Raw genomic sequence first — 24,649 nt, forward strand, 5'->3', positions numbered from 1 at the left:
ATTCAGTAACTGATTCCAAGGTGGTTTTAGTGCCAGGACGTTTTCACATTGCTTAGTTTGTTGTTTTCACAAATAATGAATATACTCCAAGTTGCATGCATCTTAAAATGCTTTGATCAAACTAATTAAAAACTGTGAAATAGCCCTTCAGTTTGGAGTTGATAAGAAACTCTAAAGCATAGTTAGCATAATTTGCTTTGACGTTTTTGAGATTGATCCTAGATTTAGGACACAGATCCGGGAAATCAGATATTTTTACAGGGTCATTTCAAACAAAGTTTTCAGTGGGAAAGCCACAAATGGACCACTTATTGTCTTTGGGAAGCCATCTCAAGCCAGAAGCTATGAAGGAGTTTTCTGAGTTTCATTATACTGGTATCATAAATCATAGTTTAACACTGAGTGACAAACACCAGAAACTGGCATGCTAAACAGGAGAAAGAGCTGATGTAAATATATCAAAACTGCAGCTCATGTAGCTTGTCGTGTCCTTCCTTGAAATCCAGTATCAACAACAGAATTTGATCATCATGACCCTATTTTGTAGTTGTTGGCACCATTGTTAATACATTATAAATGTATTAACAAATAAAAGAATAATTACTTATATGTATATGACTAAATGTATATTATATTTCCTGTTCTCTTAGATGCCAAAAGCCTGGCAGAGATGCTCATCAGGTGAGATACATTATATTGTGACCCAAATTCCAACATTTCATTTAGCTTAATATAAAGAAAAGACTTAAATTTACCCTGAAAGTCAGCTTTATGCGTTTTCTGAAAGACACAGGTGATCGTGTATGCTGATCTTGTTTCTCTGAATTAGTAAAAACAACCGCAGCTTTGACACGCCAGTGAAAGGACCTCCTCAGGGCCCACGGCTACACATTGACATCCCCAGAGTGCAGCTGCTAATTGAGGACAAAGAAGGCATCAAGCAAATCGGTGAGAGAAGAAAAAAAACAATGAGAAGGTTGTGCATGTTTCACATTCACTGGATTAAGTAGTATGTAGATTGATAACAGTTACTAGGAACTTTGTATGTTTAATGAACTAAATTCGTTTTACCTGTTGTAGGAGATGACAAGGCCACTATTCCTGTGACAGACACAGAGTTCAACCAAACTGGGAATCCTCAGAGCTTCTGCACTGGTGTTTCTGTCCATCACCCTGCCCTCATCCAAAACACAGGTCCTTTGATAGACATGTCTGACATCAGACCAGGAACCAGTATGTGTTCTTTTCCATCACTGTTCATTTTACCAGAAACCTCTAGTGCAAATGCCATATTTATCATAGAGTAATTGGTATAAACATCGACTGTGAAAGATTTCTGCTTTTCTGCTCAATTTCTTGTCACATATCAACTTTTTGTCACGGTACTGGGGACAAATATTGGTTCACAAATATTAAGTTGTGGTTTTTGTTTTTTTTTTCCTCTGTAAATGTTCATCCATTTTCTTGACTGTAAACTGTCTGTACATATGTGCGTCCCTTTTATTTATTTGGGGGTTTTTTTTCTGCTTGCCACCAGACCCAGTGTCAAGGAAGAGTGTTAAGTCAGCCCACAGCATCAGGAACCGCTACTCCAGTCAGTGGACTCTGACCAAGTGTCAGGCTTCAACGCCAGCCCGCACTCTCACTTCAGACTGGCGCACAGTGGGCTCTCAGCATGGTATCACTGTCACAGAGAGTGACAGCTACAGTGCCAGCCTCTCACAGGACACAGGTTGGTACAAGGGTGAAATTACACTTACAGGCATTAACATGGACCAAATAAACCGTGCGGAGAAGTGGAGGAGAATGTGACTTTTGAGCACTTGAGTGCATAAAATACTGGACAAAATGTACTTTCTCTTATGCCACAGACAAGGGGCGCAACAGCATGGTGTCCACCGAGAGTGCCTCCTCCACCTACGAAGAACTGGCAAGAGCCTACGAGCATGCGAAGCTGGAGGAACACCTGCAACATGCCAAATTTGAGATTACAGAGTGCTTTATATCCGACAGCTCGTCTGATCAGATGACTACAGGTACCAATGACAACGCAGACAGTATGACGTCTATGAGCACACCATCAGAGCCCGGCATCTGCCGTTTCACTGCCTCACCGCCCAAACCCCAAGACTACGATCGTGGCAAGAATGTAGCCGTGCCCATTCCACACCGCGCCAAGAGTAAGTGGCCGCTGCATAATCTTTACCATTTATGGTAGAGTACCTATGCATATATGAAAATAATATGATCTGTATTTAAAACCCATTAGCGCTCTTATGTACTTTTATGCTATGCTATGCAGGGGGTTTTGATACCCTTTCCATGCACATTCACATTTTTGCATGAATTTTTGAGATTCCAATGATGTATACCAAGCAAGGATATAATAAAACTTGTAGACACAGTAAATGGTTTTGTCAGACCACTCAGAAATGCAGTATAATGTTCCAGTCATTGTTTGAAATGTCATATGATTAACAGAACCGAGCCTTTTCAAACAGGACAGTCTTTTTCCATCTTCCATCATTTTTTCCACCTACAAGGGTCCAATTTAAAATACCTTGTCCACAGCAAGTCTTATGTCCACAGTCAAACATAATCTGCCACTGAAAATCTTTGAAATTTTCTTCAGATAGATAATTTTCAATTCAACATGTATAGCCTTTTGTTTTGAGAGAGATCTTAAAGTTAAATTCCGAGTTGTTGTTTTTTTTTCCCGTCTCCAGGCGACTACTGCAACCTGCCCCTGTACATGAAGTCCGATCCCTTTTTCCGAAAGCAGTCAGAACACCATGACCCATGTCCAGTTGTTCCACCACGCGAAGCCTCTATTCGTGGCCTAGCCCAGCGGGCATACCACAGCCAGGGCCGTCACGTGACTATGGACTCTGCAAAGCAACAGGCTCTGACCATGGGCCACTCCGGCCTGTCAAACCTCACTTCCTCTGGGGCGTCTTCTGGAGGAGCAACAGGAGGCGGCAGTGGAAGTGGAGGCTTGTCTGCTAGCTCCAGCACCTCCACGCTTCCCCAGCGGACTCTCACCATGCCTAGCTCCTCTGCTTCTGCGGCTCAGAGTGCTGCCGCCGCCGCTGCAGCCACCGCTGCTGCAGGGGGCGCATCATCTTCCTCTGGCGGTGGGGCGGCAGGGACCTCAGGGGCGACCCCTGGAGGTGCCTCTTCTTCCTCCTCCAAAATGGGAGGATCCAGAGACTCTCTCCTGGAGAGCAGCTCTTCGGGATTAGGCAGACTGCAGAAGCAGAGGGATGGGGGGTCAGGAGCCTACTCCAAGTCCTACACACTGGTGTAGCCTGCCAATAGCGAGGCCTGTCACTGTAACTCTTAATACAATGCTGGTTCAGCCAGCGTTTGCCTGGAGCCTCTATGGTGAATCGGGGTGACGAACATACACATGCACAGCTTACCCGTCAGTGCCTGTGCTGTGCCAGCCTGCAGGGAGCTGGTTGGGCTCCCGTCAACACAACTGTTTCAAGGGGTCAGAGTTGGGTGTCCACAGCACAGGGGCTTGCCTTTCTTTCTGCCTGATTGTGTTCCGTTATATTTGTGTAATTTCACTCTCTTTCTCTCTCTCTCTTCTTTTCTCTCTCTCTCTCTCTCTCTCTCTCTCTTTCTATTTTTTAAATCACCCTGGAAATCACTTGCCAAAACAAAAATGATTTATCTGTTCAGTCTGTCTTCATTTTCAGGCAAGGACACAGAACTTATGCACAAAATGCTTTTAACTTGCACTGTCTTGCTTTCTATAACAAGGCAGCTGTAGATTGAACCAGGTTGCTTAAGATGTGTGTTGAAGTTTCTTTTTAAAAAAAACAATATGTAACCTTTATGTTCTCTGATGGAAGATTCGTTCATATCTCAGCATTGTGCCACGGCAGGATGCTTTTGCTGTATGCACAAATCCCCAGCCTCTGTTACTTTGGCTCTGTAAGGTTAGTCCGTCATAGATCCATACATTAGAGGCAGAGGAATGACTCTTGTACATGCAATGGATGACCCAGCATTGCGGTCACAATGGAAGATTTTATAGAAAGAGGAGCTAAAAATGTCAAGCATCATTGAGTGAAATCTAGATCCTTTTTTCTTTTTATTTATCCAAAAGGTTTAGGTTTGTTTTCAGATGATGGAAGTATAACCCCATGTGCACTAAGAAACAGTTTGAAAGGATCCAAGTAACAGAAACGTGAGTGAGTGAATGAGTGAATGAGTGAGTGAGTGAGTGAGTGTGGGCGTGTGTGTAAGTGGGTGTATGTATCTGTGTAAATATATATGTGTACATGTGGCAGGCACACACCAACAATGGACCTTTTTAAAACCAATCTGTATGCTGAATTCTTGGGCAGAAGTCTGTGTCTAAACAAAAGAAAACCCTCCCCAATTTTTTTTTTCTTTTTGTACCTATGAAAACACAGAATGATAACGATGATGCTGACAATTTAACTCCATTTAAACTCAATTTGCTCTAGTATTATTTTTTTTTACATTTATTTTCAGATTTGATTTGATATCTGTTGCTAACAACATGGTGTAGGTGAGTTACAAAAATGCTAATGAAGTAGAGGGTCCATAAGGTTTCATTTGAGGATTAGAAATGCAGTGCCTTGCAAAAGTATTCTCCCCCCTTGATTTATTTCACATTTTGTCACATTGCAACAGCCAACTTTAAAAAATAAATTATTGGGGCTTTATATAATAGACCAATGGAGGGTAGCACGTAATTGTAAAGAGGAAAGAAAATGATACCCAGATTTAAAATTTGTTTATGTATATTGTTGTGACGAGTGTGGATTCCATTTATATTCAACCCGCTTTATGCTAATGCCCCCAAGTAAAATCCAGTGAACCAATTTGCTACAGAACCGACTTAATGAGAAAATAATTAACTTGTCATATGTTGCTCGGCTCAGGCACAGATGACATTCGGAGTTGTCTTTGCGAATTAAAAAAAGGTTTTATTTACCTTCATACAAAAATACCGCTTGACATACTCAGTGCCTAACGCTCCCCACAAGAACGGAACCCGAGCACTGCCCCCCAACGTTCCAGGAACACACACATCAACAACAGTTGCGTTCAATGACATAAAGGAAATGTCCGTTACTAAGTTATCAAGCTACAATGAAAAATGAATGAACTTCTTATAATAAACAAAACAAATTGGGTGGGGTACCTGTGAACTATAATACACATGAACAGTATAATAAATAAATAAACTAATAAATTCGGTGTCTCTCACACTCTCCCTCACTTTAGAAATGTCGTCTCGACATTCAAGTGTACCTGGTCATTAATGTATGGAGAATGGAATGGACAGACAGGTTACATTGCAACTTTCTCTATTTTACCAAGGCCGCCAGTAACCTTGTACATTTACACATTTCGTGGCCACTGTTCTGTCTGTGCAATTTGGTTCTCCAAGAGCAAAATATGTCAACGTCTGTGGTCTCCTTCGCTCTCTCTTTGGACGCGGACTTGGCTGTCTTGCCTCTATGGCCTCTTCAATGTTAGACCCACTGTCCACATCCTCTGGCTCGGCAATGCCGGCACCCTCCTCAACAGTCTCTGCACAATCACCCTGACCATCCCCTGCTCTGTGCAGGGATTTGTTGGCACTTTGTGGCACAAATTCTGTAGCCATGGGGTCCGGTATAGGTGAACTGCTAAGCTCTGGAAGAGGCCATTTGAAAACCACATCAGAGAAATCCTCCTCTGGAGCCTCCTCCTCACTTCCCGTTTGTTGTGTCTGTCCCACAAGCGTTCGCCTCCGTTTGTTGTCATATTTCTTCTTTGTATTTATCGGTTACAGTCATGTTCTCATCTGAACACAAAGGGAGGAAATCACAGGGCAACAACATATTTCGGTGCAAAACTCTTGTTCTGCCTTTTCCATTTTCTGCCTCCAGTTCGAATACAGGACTTTCCTCCCCCATTTGACGCTTAACCACGTAGATGTTATCTTCCCAATAGGAGCGGATTTTGCCTGGCCCTCCCTTTTCTGCCACATTTCTAACAAGTACACGGCTTCCGACTCGCAGTCCTGGACCGTGTATTCTCTTGTCGTACTGTATTTTCCCTCGGTCAGCAGACTTGGCTGCATTTTTGGAGGCAATGCTGTATGCCTCAGCCATCCTTTGTCCCCATCTGTCCACATAGTCCTGGTAGGAACCCGAACCTTGCTCTCTCTCAAGGCCAAACAGAAGATCAACTGGTAACCGTGGCGACCTCCCAAACAGCAAGAAGAAGGGAGAGTAACTGGTGGCATCATTAACAGTGCAATTGTATGCATGTACAACTTTGTGAAGGTGATTTTTCCAATCTGTTTTCTGTTCCTCCGTCAGCGTTCTTAACATAGAAAGAAGAGTCCTGTTAAATCTTTCTGTTTGTCCGTTCCCTTGTGGGTGATAGGGGGTGGTGTGTGACCCCTTAACACCAGACAGTTCTTTCAGGTGATGTATCAACCTGTTTTCAAACTCTCGTCCTAAATCATGATGTAATTTTTCTGAAAACCAAATCTGAGACAAAAGTCATTAAACAGTTTATCTGCCACCGTTTTGCTGATTTGTTTGTAGTTGCGTAGGCCTGAGCGAAGCGGGTGTAGTGGTCCATCACTACCAGAATGTACTCAAAACCCCCTTTGCATTGTTCCAAATGCAAAAAGTCAACTGACACTAGCTGAAATGGGTGAGTGGTCTCTATGCTCAACATAGGGGCACGTGCCTGTCTGTTGGGTTTTCTTTTTTTTAGACATTCACAAACATTGGTGACAAAATGTTCAACGTCCCTTTGCATCTTTGGCCAAAAGAAACGATCCCTAATCAGATTGAGTGTCCGTTCTGAGCCCAAGTGACCCATTTGTTTATGCAATTCATCTAGCACTAAAGAATGGTACACTGAAGGAAGGACTAGTTGCTTTTTGTGTTTGGTTGTTCTTAACATTGTTCCATCCTGGGTGATTTTTAGTTTGCTCCACTCTCTAGCCAATGCTTTAAACTCAGGACTCTCAGTTTGGAGTTTATGTGCAGCAGGTCTTTTGTTTTGCAGCCTATACTCATACATTTTGCCTATTACAGGGTCTCGCCGCTGTGCTGCACAGATTTCCTGTCTTGGTATTGGTTGAACTGACTCCAAAAGTCTCTCTGCTCCTGTTTGTTGCTGCAGGACATTAAAGGAGATTGCATTCAACATTGGTGCTGGTTCTGCTTGCTGCACTAAGATACCCTGCTGTGTGGCTACTACAGCGTCTTGACTAATTGTTTGTGTGCAGCTTCTCATATAGTCTTCAAAATCAAGGGGCATTCGAGATAACCCATCTGCATCTGCATTTGTTTTCCCAGGTCTGTATTTTATGGTAAAATTGAAGTCTGCCAACTCAGCAACCCAACGCTGACCCGACGCATTTAATTTTGCTGTTGTCAAAACATAAGTGAGTGGATTATTGTCGGTGTAAACCACAAAAGATGGCGCATGAAACAAATAATCCCTGAAGCGCTCACAGACAGACCATTTTAACGCTAAAAACTCAAGTTTACCTGCATGCATATGATAGTTTTTCTCTGGTGGGGTTAGAGTTCTCGATCCATAAGCTATAACTCGTAACTTGCCGCTTTCTGCGTTGATAAAGAACTGCCCCTAACCCTGCTTGAGAAGCATCAGTATGCAGCACAAATGGTTCATTTAGATCTGGGTATCCTAGAATAGGAGGGTTTGTCAATTGGTCAACTAGGTAGCACAGAACTTGATGATGAGTTTCTGTCCATTTAACAGGGAATGATGAGGGCAGCTGTCCCCTGCTCAGTTTGTTTTTCCTCTGTTTTCTACTTTCCTGTTTTTTTGAGCCTTGGAGGGAGTTTTTAGCGTCTGCTGGGGTTGCAATCAGTTCATACAAGGGCTTTGCGATGGATGAAAAGTCTTGAATATAAGATCTGTAATAAGACAGAAATCCCAGTATCTGTCTCACCTCTCCCACTGTGCTGGGTTGTTTTTCTTTGAGTGCCAGGACGGGGGCAATCTCTGCTGGATCCATGCTATGACCCTCTTTTGACACCATCCTACCCAAAAACCTGACCTTTGGCTTGAAAAGTTCACACTTCTTAGCAGTAAGTTTAACCCCATGTTTCTGGTATCTTTGTAAGACTGCTCTTACATGTGCAACATGGTCTTCAAATGATTTACTGTGAACCAAATTGTCATCAAGATAAGGTAGGCAAACATCATCACGCAAAACCCCACAAACACTCCTCCATGCTTCTCTGAAATTCTGCTGGTGCTGAACTGAGTCCAAATGGGATTCTAGTCCATTGGTATAAACCCCATGGAGTAATAAATGCTGTGAGTGGCTGACTGTCCTCATCTAAAAATCCCTGGTGATAAGCCTTTCCCTGGTCCAATACTGTAAACCAGGAGCTACCTGTAAGGCTGTCCAGCATGTCTTGTATTCTGGGAATAGGATGCCTGTCAGGTACTGATTTGCGATTAAGTTCTCGATAATCTACACAAAGTCTGAGCTCGCCTGATTTCTTTCTCACACAGACTATCGGCGAAGAATAGGATGACTTTGATTTTGTAACCCAGCCTCTATTTAGCAAGTCCTGCAGGTAGGTTTTTACTTCCTGGTGAAGTGGTTTAGGCACACTAATGTAGGTCTTTTGAACTGGTGTCTGATCTTTGAGAGTAATGTGCATGCGAAGACTGGGAATACAACCAACATCATTTTCATCTTTGGCAAAAGCTTTACACTCCTCTCTGAGCATTGCTTTCACTGCAAGCTGCTGCTCACCAGTTAAATGATCTAACTGTACAGGAGGATCCCAAATATCACTCGGGTCACTGCTGGTAGGTGATGAAACTTTAACATCTACATCACTTGTCATGTTATTAGTTTGTCGGTTCTCTACTGGTTGCAAAGCAGCTGGATATATTGCTTTTACAGCCTCGATGTGGCCCAGAATGAGACGTGATTTTAAAGTTACATTATAACCTGTGGTGTTGGTGACAGACACTGGGACCATGGCTGAGTTGCCTCTTTTCATTTTAAACAGTACTTCTTGCATATGAAGTCCTTTTGGGATGCTGGTATTCAGGGTAGGACAAAACAACATTACAGTGTCCTCGTCAGCCTGGATGTGAGTTCGACAGCGAATGGTTAGAGTTTCACCAGAGCCTAGGATAATTTTACTCCGTCCTGTTTTTACTTGAATCTCCTTTCTAGAGCTCTGGGGTGTCTGTATTAACTGGATAACAGTCTCTGCAGATCCAACATCAATGTCGAAAGCACTGCTCACTATGTTAGCAATATCGTTGTTTTTATTGCCCTGTTGCTTCAACTGCTCTTTGATGACTTCCTCTATCACATTGTACCCTATAATAGGGTCCTGAGCCACATTTGGGTCACTTGAGAGAGCACAGGCACTAGGAGGCTAGAGCTAGACTTTTTAAATCCTGGATTCAAAACCGAGCCCAGGCTCTTCCTGCGTGTATGTTCGCCCTGTGCATGTGCGAGTTGTCTCTCTAACTTGCCTTTGAGTATCAGTATGTGTGCGAGTGTGCAAAGGTGATTGCCATGCAGCTTTGGCTTGTCCTGTAACGGGCTAGGGTTGTCACTCGCCTCTTGTTCTACAAGAGCTGGAGTTTAATGTGATTGTGAAATCCATGCCATTTTAAGCCATTTTTCTTTACATTCGTAAATAAGCATAAAAGAGAGAGAAAAAAAGGACAACATCAGAGAGAAACATCCAACAAAGTCTTAAAGACAATTTTATTTACATCCCGAATTTAAAATTCAACAAGGATGCTTTGAAAGGAAAATATGTTCACAGTTTTTGCCACATTTTTAAAACAAGTCATACAAATGACAGCATGTTCAAAAAATACACACATTTTAACAATCCCCATGGCAGCAATGTGCATGAAAACCATTCATTCAGACACGCAAATTCACTTCAATTGTCATCTTGAATTCTTAATGACGCTACAAAATTAGTTTGTCATATTTTCAGAACTAGTTTCAGCATATATGTAAAATTTGCTTGTAGGCTGTTATGTTTAATCGGAGGTGAAGCAACATGGCCCACCTGCTTCCTGTTGCCTTTGAAAGTAACTGCACCTGCAACACACCGACCCTCACCGTTCATCTAGTTGTCGGTCTTGTTTTTTTTCTGCTGGAACTTCCTGAAGTGGTTCTGGATGGTAGCTGCGGCTTTTTCAACTTCAACAGGGCTAAGAGGAGGAACTGATGGTGTGCCACATGTGCCATTGCTGGTACAGGAGCCTGAGAATGAAAGCAAGCGAGAGAGTCGATGGAAATACCAATGAAATCCCCCAAAAAATTTGAGTGATGCTGTGATTAATTGTGTCATGAGACTTTTTTAATTATTATTTTTAGCATAAGTGTCAATGGACTTATTCAAAAATCCATTTTAAAGATCAACCAATCACGGTAGTATAAACAGTGTCCTGAGACTTACTCTTTCTGTATACGCCTATGCTGTTCCTCCTGTAGCCCTCAAACTGCAAAAAGCACACAAAAAAAACTCTGTTAGAAAGCTCGTTCAAACTAGAGCCCCCATCTGATCAGCAGATAAAAACACACAAAGTCATCTGGAAGTGGCAGTACACATTGTTCACATTCCTTTGAACACAGAAGTGATCGAGCATATGGATAGCTTATTGTGCTAGCTTTCGTAGAATCCGTTGACGCCGTACAAAACGGGCTGCTCTTTTTGGGGATCAGGTAGCTGCATGTGTGACTTCACCCGTGTGCCCTTTTTTTATCCAGAGCTTGAATAATGACCTCAAACACAAATCCTCTTGATTGGGATTACAGCTCAAGTGGAGAACTGGCGGGGGAGCCAGAGTCGGAGAACTCTCCCTTCTTAGCACGCTTACCTGCAAATTTGGCTAGGTGCCTGCATTCAGCTTGAACACCGGTTTTGTGACGCTAACAGAAAGGTGTACACTCTGCTCTCACCCAGGTACAAGTGAACTGAAGCTGTGGTCAGATTTAGTCCATAATTATTTTTCTTTCGCTGCCAAGCAATCACAGAGGTACCTTTCAAATCAGGCCCCTAAAACTCCACCAAAGGTGCAAGAGAGGAACCAGGAATCATTCAGATTGTCAGTCATTTGCCATCAGATATTTTGAAGCTTGACAAAATGTCTTTATTTTGTTTTTCTAGCCCATAATTTAGTTACATATTTGTACCGGGGAACATATCTGGTACTGCCTGTGGTGCAAATCCCACTAAAGTCAAATTTGAGTGATTTTATGAGGAGCTGCCATTATGTGACGTTGAGCTCCGGCTGGCTGGTGAACCTTCAACATGGTTTATCTTAAAGTAACAGAGCACTGGACTGAGGAATTCATGAAAATGAAAACCCATCCAAGCGAAGAGAGGGGCAGCCGATGCAGTCATATGTACAAAATCCTGGACAAGACACTTTGAAGGAATCCAGAAGATGGGATTTGGATACATGCATAGAAATTAATTTGGTAACTCAGGGTAGTGAGATAGCATCAGTGATAATGAAGCGGAGAGCTTGGTAAGACTAACCTGTTCTGCTTTGCTGCTCCTCCGGCTGTGAGACACAGAGTGAACCTGCCAGGGCAAAGGCTGAGATACCATGTAAGGCAAAGGTTCGTCTTTCTGGGCAAATCGGACCCCAATCTAAAAGCAAAAAAAAGGGAGGGGGGCCTTGGGTTAGAAGTTACATTTGAGTGTATTCTTCCTCCTTTCGAAACACTCTCAGGTTTGAAAGTGAATCTCCATTCCTTGGAAGACAATTTCTATTGCAAATTTCTGACAAATCACACACAGATTTTGATGATAATTGAATAAGTCATATTTAAACTGACGCAACTGACTGCAAGATACATCAATTAATGGTTGCAGCAATAGTTTCCTTCAGCAAGTCGCATTACAATTCAGTTCCATAAAGAAACTACTAGGAGAAGAGAAAATATGTATTTTGTTCGCATTTAACTGCTGCAACTGCGATTCTCAACACAGATCTTTAGCAGTCTATTAGTAAGTCATATGTTAATGAAATCAGCTTACCGATTCTACAACTTTCACCATCACATACATGGCCGTTAGCATTGTGATCAACATCTTGACCACTATTATTTGAGTCTTTAATATTCCTTAAGTTCGTGGTTTTCTGTTGCAGTCCTCAGTTCAGCTAACAGAAAGTTACAAGTCCATGCAGAAATAAGTGTGAGCAATCAGGCACGCAATTCAGCAGAGGACTTCTCGGGGAAAGGCAACGTGAAGACAGTGTTGATTATGTCCGTTTGCAGAAGTCTCTCAGGCTCATGAAACACACACGCCTCGCGCTCGCAGCTCCAGACACATGAGGGTAAGACTGCTAAAGAGCTTTGTAGGACAGAAATAGAGAAGCTGTAATCTTTTCCTCTGCAGAGCACTTATCCCTCAGGTGGACGTACAGCTTTCCCGTATTTGCGTCACATAAATTTTAATGTGGCATTCACGAATGCAAATATTATACAATTTTCTTTGTGTCGTCTTTAGTTATAAAGCTCTGCCCACTGATAATGCAATGTACCAGTGGAGATTTCCTATGAAAAGAGTGCTGCAAAACTGTTGCCTTCCTAAATGGGCCCTCTGAACTATCAGGAAAGTTATTCTCTATTTAATCTTGACCTTTACTTTTGTGACATATTAATGCTCTCCATAAGTGTAAATGAGTGGGACAGATCCAAAGTTCCTGTTTACTCAGTTAATCTGGCATAATGTTCTGAAACATTTGCATTTAAAATGATAGCAAGCCATTTATTTGGCTAAACCAAACTTGATGTATACCATGAATCCAAATTGCTATCCTTAATTCTAACTTATGATCCTCTTTATGTTTTTAACGCATGCAGTTCATGTAAAGAAAAAAACATACAAACAACTTAAAAGCTGGGCTTTAAAGTTTAAAGTTAACTAGGTTGATACCTGTTAATACCAAATCCAATGCATGAAATAAGAAGTGCTTCTATTTAAAAAAAAAAAAAAAAAAAAACTTGTAATAATGACAACTAAGCAGTGAGCACATGAGCAAGTTAAGTTTATTATTCTGAAATAACCCAAAGTAACTGGCAGATGTCTTTCACTTCAAAAAAATATATTTATTTAATGATGTTTTTAATGGACAAATACTGAGGCTGTGGAGTTTGTCTTAGTCCTACTGAGTCAGAGTCATTTGAAGCAAAGTGTTTCAGCTTTTAACCCCCCTGTGACATGACTGACGATGTTTAACGCTGCAGTTTTAATGTTCACATTGGATTCAAACAGCATCAGCTTTGCTCTAGAGAGGCTGCAGTGGCTTCAGTTGGCCACAAGGAGCCACTGTTCTTAGTTAGACCCAAGCATCACAGCTTTGAAATCTCTTTTGGCATGTTTAGAAAGAAAAAGCTTCATACGGCTTCATCTGCCCGTCTAATGTGGCCGTTATTACATAGCTTCAATAAACATAGACAAGCTGTCATGAACAATTAAGTGCTCACAGTCTGATTATAAAAACAAATGTGATTTCTAACTGGATAATGTGCACATCTCAGGTGCTGTCTACATCTTGATTCCTGTTCAGCTGTAATATTAAATAATAGATGAGCTTGGATGTCTAACTCATTTAGCACCTTTTGTTGAAACCATAGAAGAGACGTGTAATGTCACTTTGTCAATCAGCACCTTGGAACTTGGTAAAATTTGACGTCCTCATTGATCATTTACTCAAATAACCTTCGCCTATTGGATTATTTTCACCCCTTGCTACCTGAGATAAAGATTATTCATGAGAAACTGAGCCTGAGTCGAGTTTCAAATGTAAGACTTTGTCTTCGCAACTAAAGTGCCACTTCACATCTCAGTGAAGATTTTGGCACTCTCTCGCATCAAACTTAAACTTCGGCTGAGTCCTTTGAACTCTGTGAAAAATTGTCCGTCCAAACACAATTGGCAATTCAAAAGTACGGTAGCAAAAAGGTTTCTGCTACAACAGCTCACATCTGAGGACAGATCGGTAGAGTTGCAAAAAAGGCTATAAGTGAATAAAATTAAGCATCACCACGCTAACTCTTCCTCTTCTGTAATAAGAAACCTTCCTCTGAGAGATGACACATGTCGGAGGCTTTAGTGCGTCACTGACTGCAGCCTTCTCACTCACCCCTGAAGGGAAATGATAAATCCTTTTTGCAAATGAATGCATTTCAGCAGCAACGTGAAAGACTGCAATCCTGTGCTGTTATCAAGATTAAGTGTCAAGCCTGTGATGTGAGGAATTTTTGCAAAAGCAAGCATGCCATTTCCTTACAGGTCCTGAATGTGTTCTGTCAGTATCTGTGGGTGTAAATAATGATCATTTTGTTCCAGTATGGTTAGAGAGGAGGTGCTGGCGGGTATTTTATCACTGAACCGATGGGTATAAATTAACTTGTGACGGGACAACCAGATGTCTGGACTCTTTCCATGAAGCAGATGCACAGGGGGAAACCAAAGGGGGTAAGTATTCTCTGATTTAAAACAAAACCTGCTAGAAATGCATGAATGATTAAGAATGCAATAAAAAACAATATATAAGTACATCTCAAAAGAGCAGAATACTTTGTAAAAGTTTAATATTTTTAGTCACTTTATTCAAAAAGTGAAATTCATATTCAGAGAGAGTTAAGAGAAAAAAAAACAATTGTGATAGGAAAAAGTTAATTAGTAAATAAAGGTAAAACTGCAGCCTAGAGAGGATTATCAAGCAAAATCAAGAATTTGTTAGAACTTTACAAGGAGTGGACTGAAACTGGAGTTAATGGATTCTACACATGGGAAGCAAGCGTGTTGCTCAGTGATCCAAAACCCTCTTTTCAGCAAAGGTTAAGGTTTGTATTTTATTTGGACATCAAGGTCTCACAGAGTGGAATAAGAGGTAAAGAATCGGCTTTGAGTAGAATGTCACTGTCATGCAGTTATGATTTCAGGTGCCATGTCATCTGCTGGTGTTGATCAGCTGTGTTTTCTGAAGTCAACAGAAAACAGACAGCAATCTACCAGAAGATTTTCGAACACTTCATACTTCTTTCAGCTGACAAGCTTAGCTGAGATGTTGATTTCATTTTCAGGACTTGGCATTTGCCAACACTGCCACAGGCAGCAAAAGCTGGTTCAACGACCCTGGTGTCACTTGGCTTGATTGACCAGTAACCTGATCTGACCTGAACCTGAAGAGAATCGATCAGTTTTTGTCGAGAGGTAGATGAGAAACAGCAGATACAAGGACGCACATTACCTGGAAGCCCGCATCAAAGCAACCTGGGCTTCCATTACGCCTCAACAATGCTGCAGACGGATTGTTTCCATGCACTAATTCATACAAACTAACTTCTATATTTTCTCCTTATTAGATGTGTGCTATTTCAGTGGCCAAGCAAAACCTAAAGAGCAGCAGCTCTTATTAACTTTTTGCCGAGTAACCGGTTTTATTATTTTTCGTCTCATAATTTTTATGTCTGGCTAAAAAAAAAAAAATATCTTCGTATCAGCATGTCACACTTCTTTTGAAACAGATGAGACTGGATTGTATAATGAAGTAAAATACAAAGAAAGATGTGCTGTTAGAGCCAGATCGGGAAGATAAAAGTCCGGTAAAACAGGCCCTCTGCATTATCTTCGTAACAAATGAGCATTCCTTTGAGACAGCATGTTGAGCCAAGTCACATTTGCATATTTGTGGTATTACTAAATAAAATAAAGCTTTTTACTATCTTGTAGTTGCTGTTGTATTTATTGCACTGACATTGTAATTTTTTTCACAGGTTTCTAGCCAGACTCTTGCGGATGTGCCAGATGAGGGAGGAAAACCTAAGTTAAGACAGAGAGTGAAGCTACCCGGAGCCATTCACAATGTCTTTCAAGCTTACCAAAAAACCGAGCAGCAAAAAGAAAAGTATGTTTATTGAACAGTCGTTTGCCCTGGATGTCGTAGTTAAGAAAATCAGGCGGTATAATACTGTGAAAAAACTGCATGCCCCAGATATTCGTACTTTTCAGTTAGCCATCAAATTGAGGTCAGGAATCGGCCTTATTGTAGTTTGTTTGGTGATTTTAAGTCTTATTGTGAAATAGACAACCAGCTGTAATGTTATGGGAAAGTTTATCACCAAAATTGATTTTAATCGTTGCCTAAAATATAATGAGGTTAAAAGTTATAAGTGCGCAAAGCCAAAGACACGCCTTCATTAACTTAAAATGGCATCTGAACTCCATCTCCATTTCATGCCACAACAATGCACTTGGCACTGTAATATTTTGCAATGTTGACCCACTAAATAAAAAAGGTCACTTATTAGATGTGTCTAAAATTTAAACCATAAATCTTCCTGTTAAGTCTGTAATTTCTGAACCTCTTGGATTGTGACATTGCATCACAAAATTAGCATACATCATTTAGCACAAACATTTCTGGGTTGCAATCTCTATGAGTTGACAACCAGTGTATTTACGGTTGCATTAATCAAGTTTAAGTTATATTATTTAATCATTTACACCTACAAAGATAAACAGATAAATGTTGGATCACTTTTGCACACTAACAACAGTTAGCATGTACACTTTGCATGGCCGAAGCTAACGCTAAAGATAAGCCATCAGGAAATACAAGTCAGAGCCATAATTACACTCCACTCTATAGTGCCCAGTTAAAGTGAGAAATATCAAAATACTTCCAAGAAATTGTGCTCTAAAGTATCTCCTGAATAGTCGATCATTACCCAGAGTGTTAAAATCCCCATTTCATGAATGGTGTTTTTATTTTCAACCTGTGAAATCCATTCATTCACCCGAACAGACCGATATCGCCTTTTTAACATCTGGCTAACATTTGGGATACTTATTAAAACAGAATTCAAATGTCTGAACGTGTCACCCTCCAGAAATATTTATGTTATCATATCTATGTATGATCACGTCTATTATACTTCACAAGGTACACGGGTTTAAAGTTTAGGAATGTGTCTTTTTCAATTTAAAAAAGCCTTGTATGGAAATCAATTTTATAGACTCAGCTGGTGGGAAAATGGATAATTAATCCTACAACTGTGTCTCTGCTGTCTTCAAGTCTCAGCCTCAAGAGCAAGCAGTGTGGCCAGTTATTTTAATTTCCTTTGCCACAGGAACATTAGGGGTGCTGTGTCAGATTTTATCTTGGGAATACTGTTCAGCCCATTAGGAACAGCAGACGAGTATTTACTATAGGCTGACCATTTCCTCCAGTTTCCCCCTGTGCCTATTTCTTACAGACAAGGAGGGGTCTGTAAGAAATAGGCACCAATAGGAAACAACTATTGATTGTTTCAACATATTTTCACATCAATGAACATTGGTTCAATAATGGCAACAAAGAACAGTAGATAACTCCTTTTTCACTCTGTTGGGTTGAATGTAAAAGTATTGTTGCACAGACAATGGGCCAAGTTCTGTCACAATACTTTTCTAAGTTTGATGTCTTACTAGAGATATCCAGTTCTCGGAAAACACTCATTCCTCACCACCGGAACAGGTTGGTGACTGGAAATGAAGAATTCAGTCACCCACCGATCAATCCGTTTTGATATTGTCACATATTAACTTATGTTTTCTAAAATCCAGCAATCCACTTCATTTCATTAACTTTGAGAGACAAGTGTACGAAAGAATTGTGTTCAGTAGTGTAACTCTAAGTAACAGAGCAGCAAAGTTTGAAAGTAGCATCTGAACTGCTTTCATTCTCTGAATTAAAGCAGCATCTTTAATTCTCTGAATTCAGAGAATTCTCATTCTCTGAATTAAAATTCCTTTAAACCACAGATACACTAGCAAAGGTGATTGATATGATACATCACTACATCTTATGGCAGAAATAGAAGATGACATAAAACCCTTGTCAGGGTGAAAGCAGAGATTAAGAGTTGATTGCAGTAAACTACTCTATTGTGATTGTAAATGTCACAATGTGTGCATATTTAGGATTGGAAGATGATGTTTTTTTGTTACATATGCTATTTATATAAAATAGCAACAGTAATACAGTCTATTTCTAGGTTTGAAATCAAAATATGCACAATTTAAATCAGTAGAATTCTTTTAAAATATGCTATTCAACATTTTCCTATTCATTGTTAAAAATATGTTTAAATCTACAAACTTACAAGTGCAATTTAAAATAGAGTTTTTACATCCTGGAATAATTTTTTTATTTTTTATTTTTTTTTGTCACTAGGACCCCTGAAGGACAATGCCCAGGCAGAGATTCTTCATAAGCTTGGCCTAGAGGCCTATAGCACTAGACAACTTGATTCTGCATCAGTATTAAATATCAACACATGGACTCTGGAGGACAAACCGCCTCTAGAACTCAAAGATCTTCCAAATACTTTCCTCAGACGCCTTTGGCTGCTTAGTGAAGATGCCCGGAGCACTTGTTGCCAGACTCGGCTTGACCCTTTCAGTGAGGATGGCAAACTACCAGAGGAAAAACTCAGCAGTTCTGAAGAAAATGCTATCAACCCCCTTGATCTGGTCACGTCTGTCTTTATATCTGCTGACACATTTCTGCAGCAGGAGATAACTGTGCGCATGATGCAGTGCAAGTTTGCTGTGCCTTTGGTCCTACCAAACGCTGATCCAGAGAAACCCGGTCAGTTCCTTCTCTGGCCTTTAAGAGGTGTTTTGGGCCAATGGAGATCTCTGGATACTAATGGCAGAGAACAAAATGGCAATTTGGCAAGTACACCACTGCCAATTATTTCATGTATAAAACTTGGCCATTGCAGTGTCTCTAAGTCACAAGTGCTTAACTATGTTCTGACTGGACCTAAATCAAGCAAAAACATATTCATACATAAGGGTATGGATGGAGGGCAAGTTCCCCGAAGACTCTCTAATGGCCTTGTAGAGATTGGATGGTATCTACCCACTGAAGATATCAACAGAGATATATACCAAGCCCCTTTTGTCATCTCTAATTTACGAGGTGATGCCAGCAATCATGAGAGGTGTCTCAAACTTTTATGCCAAACATCATCGGTGGTTATAATTTTCTGCGGTGACTTCAAGGAGAAAGAAAAACAACTCCTTGAATCTTGCAAAGCCATGGCAAGTAAGATCATCCTAATTGATGCCTACGGCACAGAAGGAGAAGAGAACACAACTATGGGATATGGTGGACAAAGCCTTCAAAAATGCTTATGGCTTCCCAAAGAGTCTGTGTTTCCAGGGAGTACTTTGAGTGAGCAGGAAGTGGCAAACAACCTTCGTGAAATCCTTAAAAGTTGGGTACCAGACAGTCTGAAGCCCGTTACACTTGAGGCAGCAGCAAAATTAGCATTGGATATTGGCCTAAATGTGGATGAAAGCCCAGTCTGCGCAAAAGCAATGGCCACAGTGGAGGAAATATTGCAGGGTTTAGATGAGGGATCAGTTGAATTTCAACAGAAACAACTCCCTTTGCAGGGGCATTTGTGGCACAAACTGGCAGAGTTGGATAAGGAGGAAAGCAAACACAGAAAATCTGAAAAAGAAGCTGAACCCCAACTGCAAGAAGAAAAGAAAGACATCTTGGCAGAGTTAAAAAGGTACAAAATGACCCCAGCTATGAAGATTTTTATAGACGCTCTTCTCACAAAGGATAAAACTCAGAGGACTTATTTCCTTACTTGGCTCAAATTGAGGCTTCAACTACAACAAACCGAAAAACTAAACAGTTTTCCAGAGTCACAGACAGAAAAAACAGAACTGGAAAACCTTAAACATGAAGCCAATAACAGTGTAGATAGTGACAGTTTCTGGACAGATTCTGAAGAGGAAACTGAAGAACAGCCAGTAAACAATGAAGGATCAGACGTTGTTCAGTGCTGCAAAACAAAACAAGAGGAGGAACATTTGCATAATACAGAAAACACCTCTCAACATCTGGAGTCCACACCAGAGTTGTCATGTTCTAACAAGGAACAATTGTATCTTGAAGATTCATGTGAAGATGCTAAAGCCTTGCATTCACAGTCTCTTGAGTCAAAAACATACAATTTAGGCATTGAACACTTTTTCCGTGAGATGGGGCTGATTTTTGAGCTCACACATATGAGTGGAAGTCAGAATGTGTTGCGTTTGCCCAAACTTGCAGCAGATCTTCTCCTCCATGGTGTTCCACTGGAACTAATGGATGGAGATGCATCAAACATCCCCATATGCTGGCTGGGTTCCATCTTTTCAGAGCTCAACCACACCTTACGTCAAGAGAAGTTGAGGACCAGAGTGCTGACGATCCTTGGCAATCATCACTCTAGGAATGCTGTGGTTCTCTCTGGCCTGTTTGGTGTTAAACTCCAAGAGGGATGGAAAAGAACAAACAGAGGGGTATATATGGCTGTTCTAAGTCTCCCTGATGATTGCAGAAAAGACTTAGATTATGATCTTCTTTTGTTAATTGATGTGGAAGGCCTTGGCTTAGCTTCAGGAGGAATTGAAACGGATATGTTAACTCATGACAATATGATGGCCACAGTTGCAATAGGATTAAGTGATGTTTTACTCCAGAACATTTCTCCTCATGCTGGCAAAGAGATGGAGACAACATTTAAGGTCATGGTCAGTTCTCTCCTCCGCTCCAAAGAATGCGGTGTAGTTCCTATTTGCAATCTCCTGGTTCAAGATGAGGGCTTAGAATGTGTATTACAAGCTTCCCAGTTGAGGCATGTTTGCAAGATGCTACTGACTGAAAACGAAGGAAATGTCAACAATCACTATGCATTAAATACAAGCAGCACCACATTTGTGAAAGGACCTTGGCCCAATATGTCTCTTTCTGAAACAGTTGATCAGCAATACACAAATGATGTGTTAAAGCTTAAGGAAACCCTGTTTGGAGCTCTAAAGAGACATTCAACCAAGGCTGAAGAATCAGATTTCATTGGACGATTGTCGAAAGTGTGGGATGCAGTAAAAAGTGATTCATTTTCCATTAGTCTACAGAATATCAACACGGCTTTAGGGTTTTCTTTGCTCTGCACAGAGTTTTCCCAATGGGAAGATGGTCTTTTGGAAAGCATGGAGAGCTGGTTAATGGGGGCAACAACAAAAATCATTGCCACAAAGGCTTTGGATGGTACTGCTCAAGATGCCCTTTTAAATGAGTTGAAGAAAGAAGCGCAGGAGGAAGTCAAATCAGAAGTACACAAACTCAAATCAAAGGCAGAAAGCTATCTGATGTCAGAAGAAAATCTCAAAAGGAATTCTGAAACATTCATGCCTATGCTTTTGAGCAACATGAGCAAACTCCAGGAAAGAGTATGTGAGGAGGTCATGCAAAAGTTGGAGACAATCAATGAGTCACACTGTTCTTTGTCTCAGATTGAAAAATTTGAAACATCACTGGAAAGAGAGCAAGAGTTCAAGTTAGTCGCACTAGTGGAGACAAGCAAGTCCACCAATATTCTTCTTCAAGATCATGAACTGGAAGAGGAGTTTGAGAGTGTGTGGAAGAAGATGTTGTCCAGTTTTGACTTCAGACCTTCAGAAAGTGATGACATTAGTTCAAGTGTGGCAGAAGTTCTGAGGCAGAATCTAATCAGTCGTGGCCTTCAGAAACACATGGAAAAACTTGATGTCATAGGCCAAAAGCAGACTTCCAATTTCCAAGTATGTGATGAACATTTTGGATATCGCAGCCGGTTAAAACACATGTTTGAAGACAACAATAAGCAACAAAAAATAGAAGCTCAAAAGGCAGCGAACAAAATCATAGAGGAATACTCCAAGTTTAGTGCAAATAAATGCAGCTTAGCAGCAGATTTCTCAGGAAGCTACATCACTGAGCTGCTAGAAATGATTGAAAATGGCTTAAGAGAAAAATCATTGGAAATCCGATCAGCTTTTGAAGTCGATTTAAAAATACATCTGTGTAATGCAGCATGTCAAGATTTCCAAAAATTACATGACCGCTTTGGCAAGGACAAAGAACTTCTGACATATATATCTGAAACCAAGAATAAGTGTGCAGCAGAGTTCATTTACAAGTTTAGGAAGCGAGATCAGTGCCAGAGGGTGGCCCAAGCATTCATATCCATGGTCATCAAACCATTAGTGTTGGCGTATATCAATCAGCCATTGGGGATACATATAGCAAAGGAGATTGAGGATAAAGCTAAGCAGTATCAGTCTCCACATGCTTTCCACCAAAGCATCCTGGAAGATCTGATTAATGAAGATTGCTTTGAAAGCTTTAAACAATATTTGTTGTTCTATGAAGACTACAGACTAACAAAGATTCATGACACAGTGGTTGCTCACTTGGCTGACACAACCAGCCTCAGTAAATTAAAGCAACAAAGGCTTGGAGAAGTCGTAGGGCAGATTGCGGCAGCTGTAAGTCAAACAACAGAAGGTGCCAGTGGAGTGCTCAGTGATACAAAGCCACTCCTGGAGAGAGTCTGTCTCATTTTAGAGAAAGATGCAAACATTAACGTTGAAAGGGAGTCTCTAAATGGTCCCCTCTTTAGCATCACAACAGATTGGGATTGCTTTGTTAAGTGTTTAATAGAGTTACTGGCCACAATGCGCTTAGGTCTCAGTCAGGAGTTCAACCAAAATGTGGATGTGCTCGAGGTTCTCAATGACCTTCCAATTCTGCCGCAGGACCACCTTCTCCAAATAGTGAGAGGCTGTGACAAAAGATGTCCTCTATGCAAGGCCCCTTGTGACAAAGAAGAGCTTGACCATGAGATACACAGCTCTCTGCTTCATCGACCCAAAGGCATACTGCCTCATGACATCTGCTCTCCATTTCAGCTCAGTAGCTCAGAAACCAGCAAGGACTCTTACGGAGAATTCATGATGTGTAAAAATCTTCCTTTGCAAGATACGAACTGGAGCGATGTTTCTGATAACCTCAACAGCCAAAAGGCCAACAATTATTGGAGGTATTGTCGGTGTTTACTGTTCATATTCGATGCAGTTTGTCACCACTTATCGAATCTGAAATAAAGATTCTGTTCTTGAATCTACAGGTACGTGTTGGTGAGGTTTAATGAGAAGTTTGCAGCAGAACACAAGCAAGAGCTTGCAAAGTTTCCAGAGGATTGGACGAAGATCACAAAAGAGGAGGCTTTAGATGGTTTGAAAGAAGTCTTTGGCAGAAAAGAGTGTAACTAAAATGGGGCATTTATTTTTACTCAGTTTTTATTGCTATATTAATTTTTATATTCTTCAAGTAGTTCAGTGAGTTATTCTAAATATCTTTTATTCGGTTCTTATTTTGACTTCGTATGTTTAAAGTAAGAAAAATGTGAACTTGATTTGAGAATTTTGTCTAAAGCCTGATGATATGTTAAATTTTTCCATTATTTTTATTCACCTATTACTATTTTCATACATATTTTAAATTCTGTTGTGTGTGTTTTTTTTTATTGTCATTATGGCAAAATGGCAGAATATTGCTTCAGACTAGCTAAAGACATAGAAAATGTGAAATTATTTTAAATAATACATTTGTTAGGCTGCTGCTGTTTTTTCTTTTCTTTTAGTGTGTTATCTGATACATGAAAAAATGGCATACAAAAAAGAAACTCGACTTGACTAAAATCACAAATCACTAAATAGTTTTATGTCCATTACCTCAATATTTTATCTTAGATTTTGAAGTTAGAATGTTTTTAAAACTTTTGTCCTTTTTATATTGTTTCTATTTTATTACTTACTACTTAGTCTTTTTCCACCGCTTAATGTGTTTCCATTGTTGAGTATATTTTAATGAAAATGTTCTCAGTGTAGTTTCGTTTTTCGTGATTGACTATAGTTAAACAATATTTTTGATCAACATGACCGTGTGAGATTAATAGTAAAAATTATTATTGATTGATATCTGTATTAATATTTTTGTTTTCTTTTGAATTTTTAAAATATTTTCTTTATGTCTAACTTTTCTAATGGATGTTGTACTCTATAAATTCTGATAATCATTGTCTTTTTACTGTAACACCAGTAAGTTTAATGGTTACTCATCTCATACTAATCTGAATCCCAAAGAAGCAGCCAGCATATGCTTGACACAGAATTCAAATACAAAGTGTCGTCTCTGTGTTGAAGCACTGTTAAGCTATTGCAAACTTTATTAAAGCATGCAGATAAATATCACAATCACTCTCTTAATTTATGCAAAACCTGTCCAAAGAATAAAATAATCCTTTCTCAATGAACAAATTCAAACACATTTAGTGACAGGGAGATTTAATAATTTTTTTTTTTTTAGGTTTTTTTAAATCAAAACTGAGTATGTTTAATTAAGCTTAATATGATACAATGGGGGCTTCACAGTGGCGCAGTTGCTTTGCAGCAAGAAGGTCCTGGGTTCGATTCCAGGTCCGAGGTCTTTCTGCATGGAGTTTGCATGTTCTCCCTGTGCATGGTGGGTTCTCTCCGGGTTCTCCGGCTTCCTCCCACAGTCCAAAAACATGACTGTCAGGTTAATTGGTCTCTCTAAATCTAATCTAATCTCTCTAGGTGTGAGTGTGTGTGTGAATGGTTGTTTGTCCTGTGTGTCTCTGTGTTGCCCTGCGACAGACTGGCAACTGTAATCAAGAATTGATCTTCTAGTTAATCAGACTACAATCTAC

At 40.4% G+C, this 24,649-nt stretch overlaps 3 protein-coding genes across 6 annotated transcripts in view; 2 read left to right on the forward strand and 1 right to left on the reverse strand.

Annotated features, from left to right (window-relative positions):
* The window catches only part of LOC122833226 (Down syndrome cell adhesion molecule-like protein 1 homolog), a 116,777-nt gene extending 110,978 nt beyond the window's left edge, over nt 1–5,799 (forward strand). For 2 of the 3 annotated variants that reach the window (XM_044120650.1, XM_044120649.1), the window contains 6 exons: nt 651–681; nt 830–948; nt 1,081–1,233; nt 1,538–1,732; nt 1,872–2,180; nt 2,727–5,799. In XM_044120650.1, the coding sequence (XP_043976585.1) occupies nt 651–681; nt 830–948; nt 1,081–1,233; nt 1,538–1,732; nt 1,872–2,180; nt 2,727–3,307 (1,388 nt within the window). In that variant the 3' untranslated portion in view covers nt 3,308–5,799. The remainder of the gene's footprint in view (nt 1–650; nt 682–829; nt 949–1,080; nt 1,234–1,537; nt 1,733–1,871; nt 2,181–2,726) is intronic. The other variant, XM_044120651.1, reaches the window with a different exon arrangement.
* Nucleotides 5,800–9,745: 3,946 nt separating this feature from the next.
* Nucleotides 9,746–12,383, reverse strand: LOC122833228. Its single transcript, XM_044120652.1, has 4 exons — nt 12,069–12,383; nt 11,565–11,678; nt 10,479–10,521; nt 9,746–10,282 (listed from the first exon to the last, which is right to left on the reverse strand). The coding sequence occupies exons 1-4, from the start codon at nt 12,120–12,122 to the stop codon at nt 10,146–10,148; spliced, it is 348 nt and encodes a 115-aa protein (XP_043976587.1). The 5' UTR covers nt 12,123–12,383; the 3' UTR covers nt 9,746–10,145.
* Nucleotides 12,384–14,095: 1,712 nt separating this feature from the next.
* si:dkey-202l22.6 (interferon-induced very large GTPase 1) lies at nt 14,096–24,170 on the forward strand. Of its 2 annotated transcripts, XM_044120653.1 has the most exons (4): nt 14,096–14,516; nt 15,821–15,951; nt 18,262–22,957; nt 23,045–24,170. In XM_044120653.1, the coding sequence occupies exons 2-4, from the start codon at nt 15,909–15,911 to the stop codon at nt 23,187–23,189; spliced, it is 4,884 nt and encodes a 1,627-aa protein (XP_043976588.1). In that variant the 5' UTR covers nt 14,096–14,516; nt 15,821–15,908; the 3' UTR covers nt 23,190–24,170. The 2 variants fall into 2 exon arrangements, with proteins under 2 accessions (XP_043976588.1, XP_043976589.1); XM_044120654.1 differs by having other exon boundaries at nt 14,096–15,951.
* Nucleotides 24,171–24,649: the final 479 nt, after the last annotated feature.

This window comes from Gambusia affinis, linkage group LG06 (assembly GCF_019740435.1).
Source record: "Gambusia affinis linkage group LG06, SWU_Gaff_1.0, whole genome shotgun sequence".
Taxonomy (NCBI): Eukaryota; Metazoa; Chordata; class Actinopteri; order Cyprinodontiformes; family Poeciliidae; genus Gambusia; species Gambusia affinis.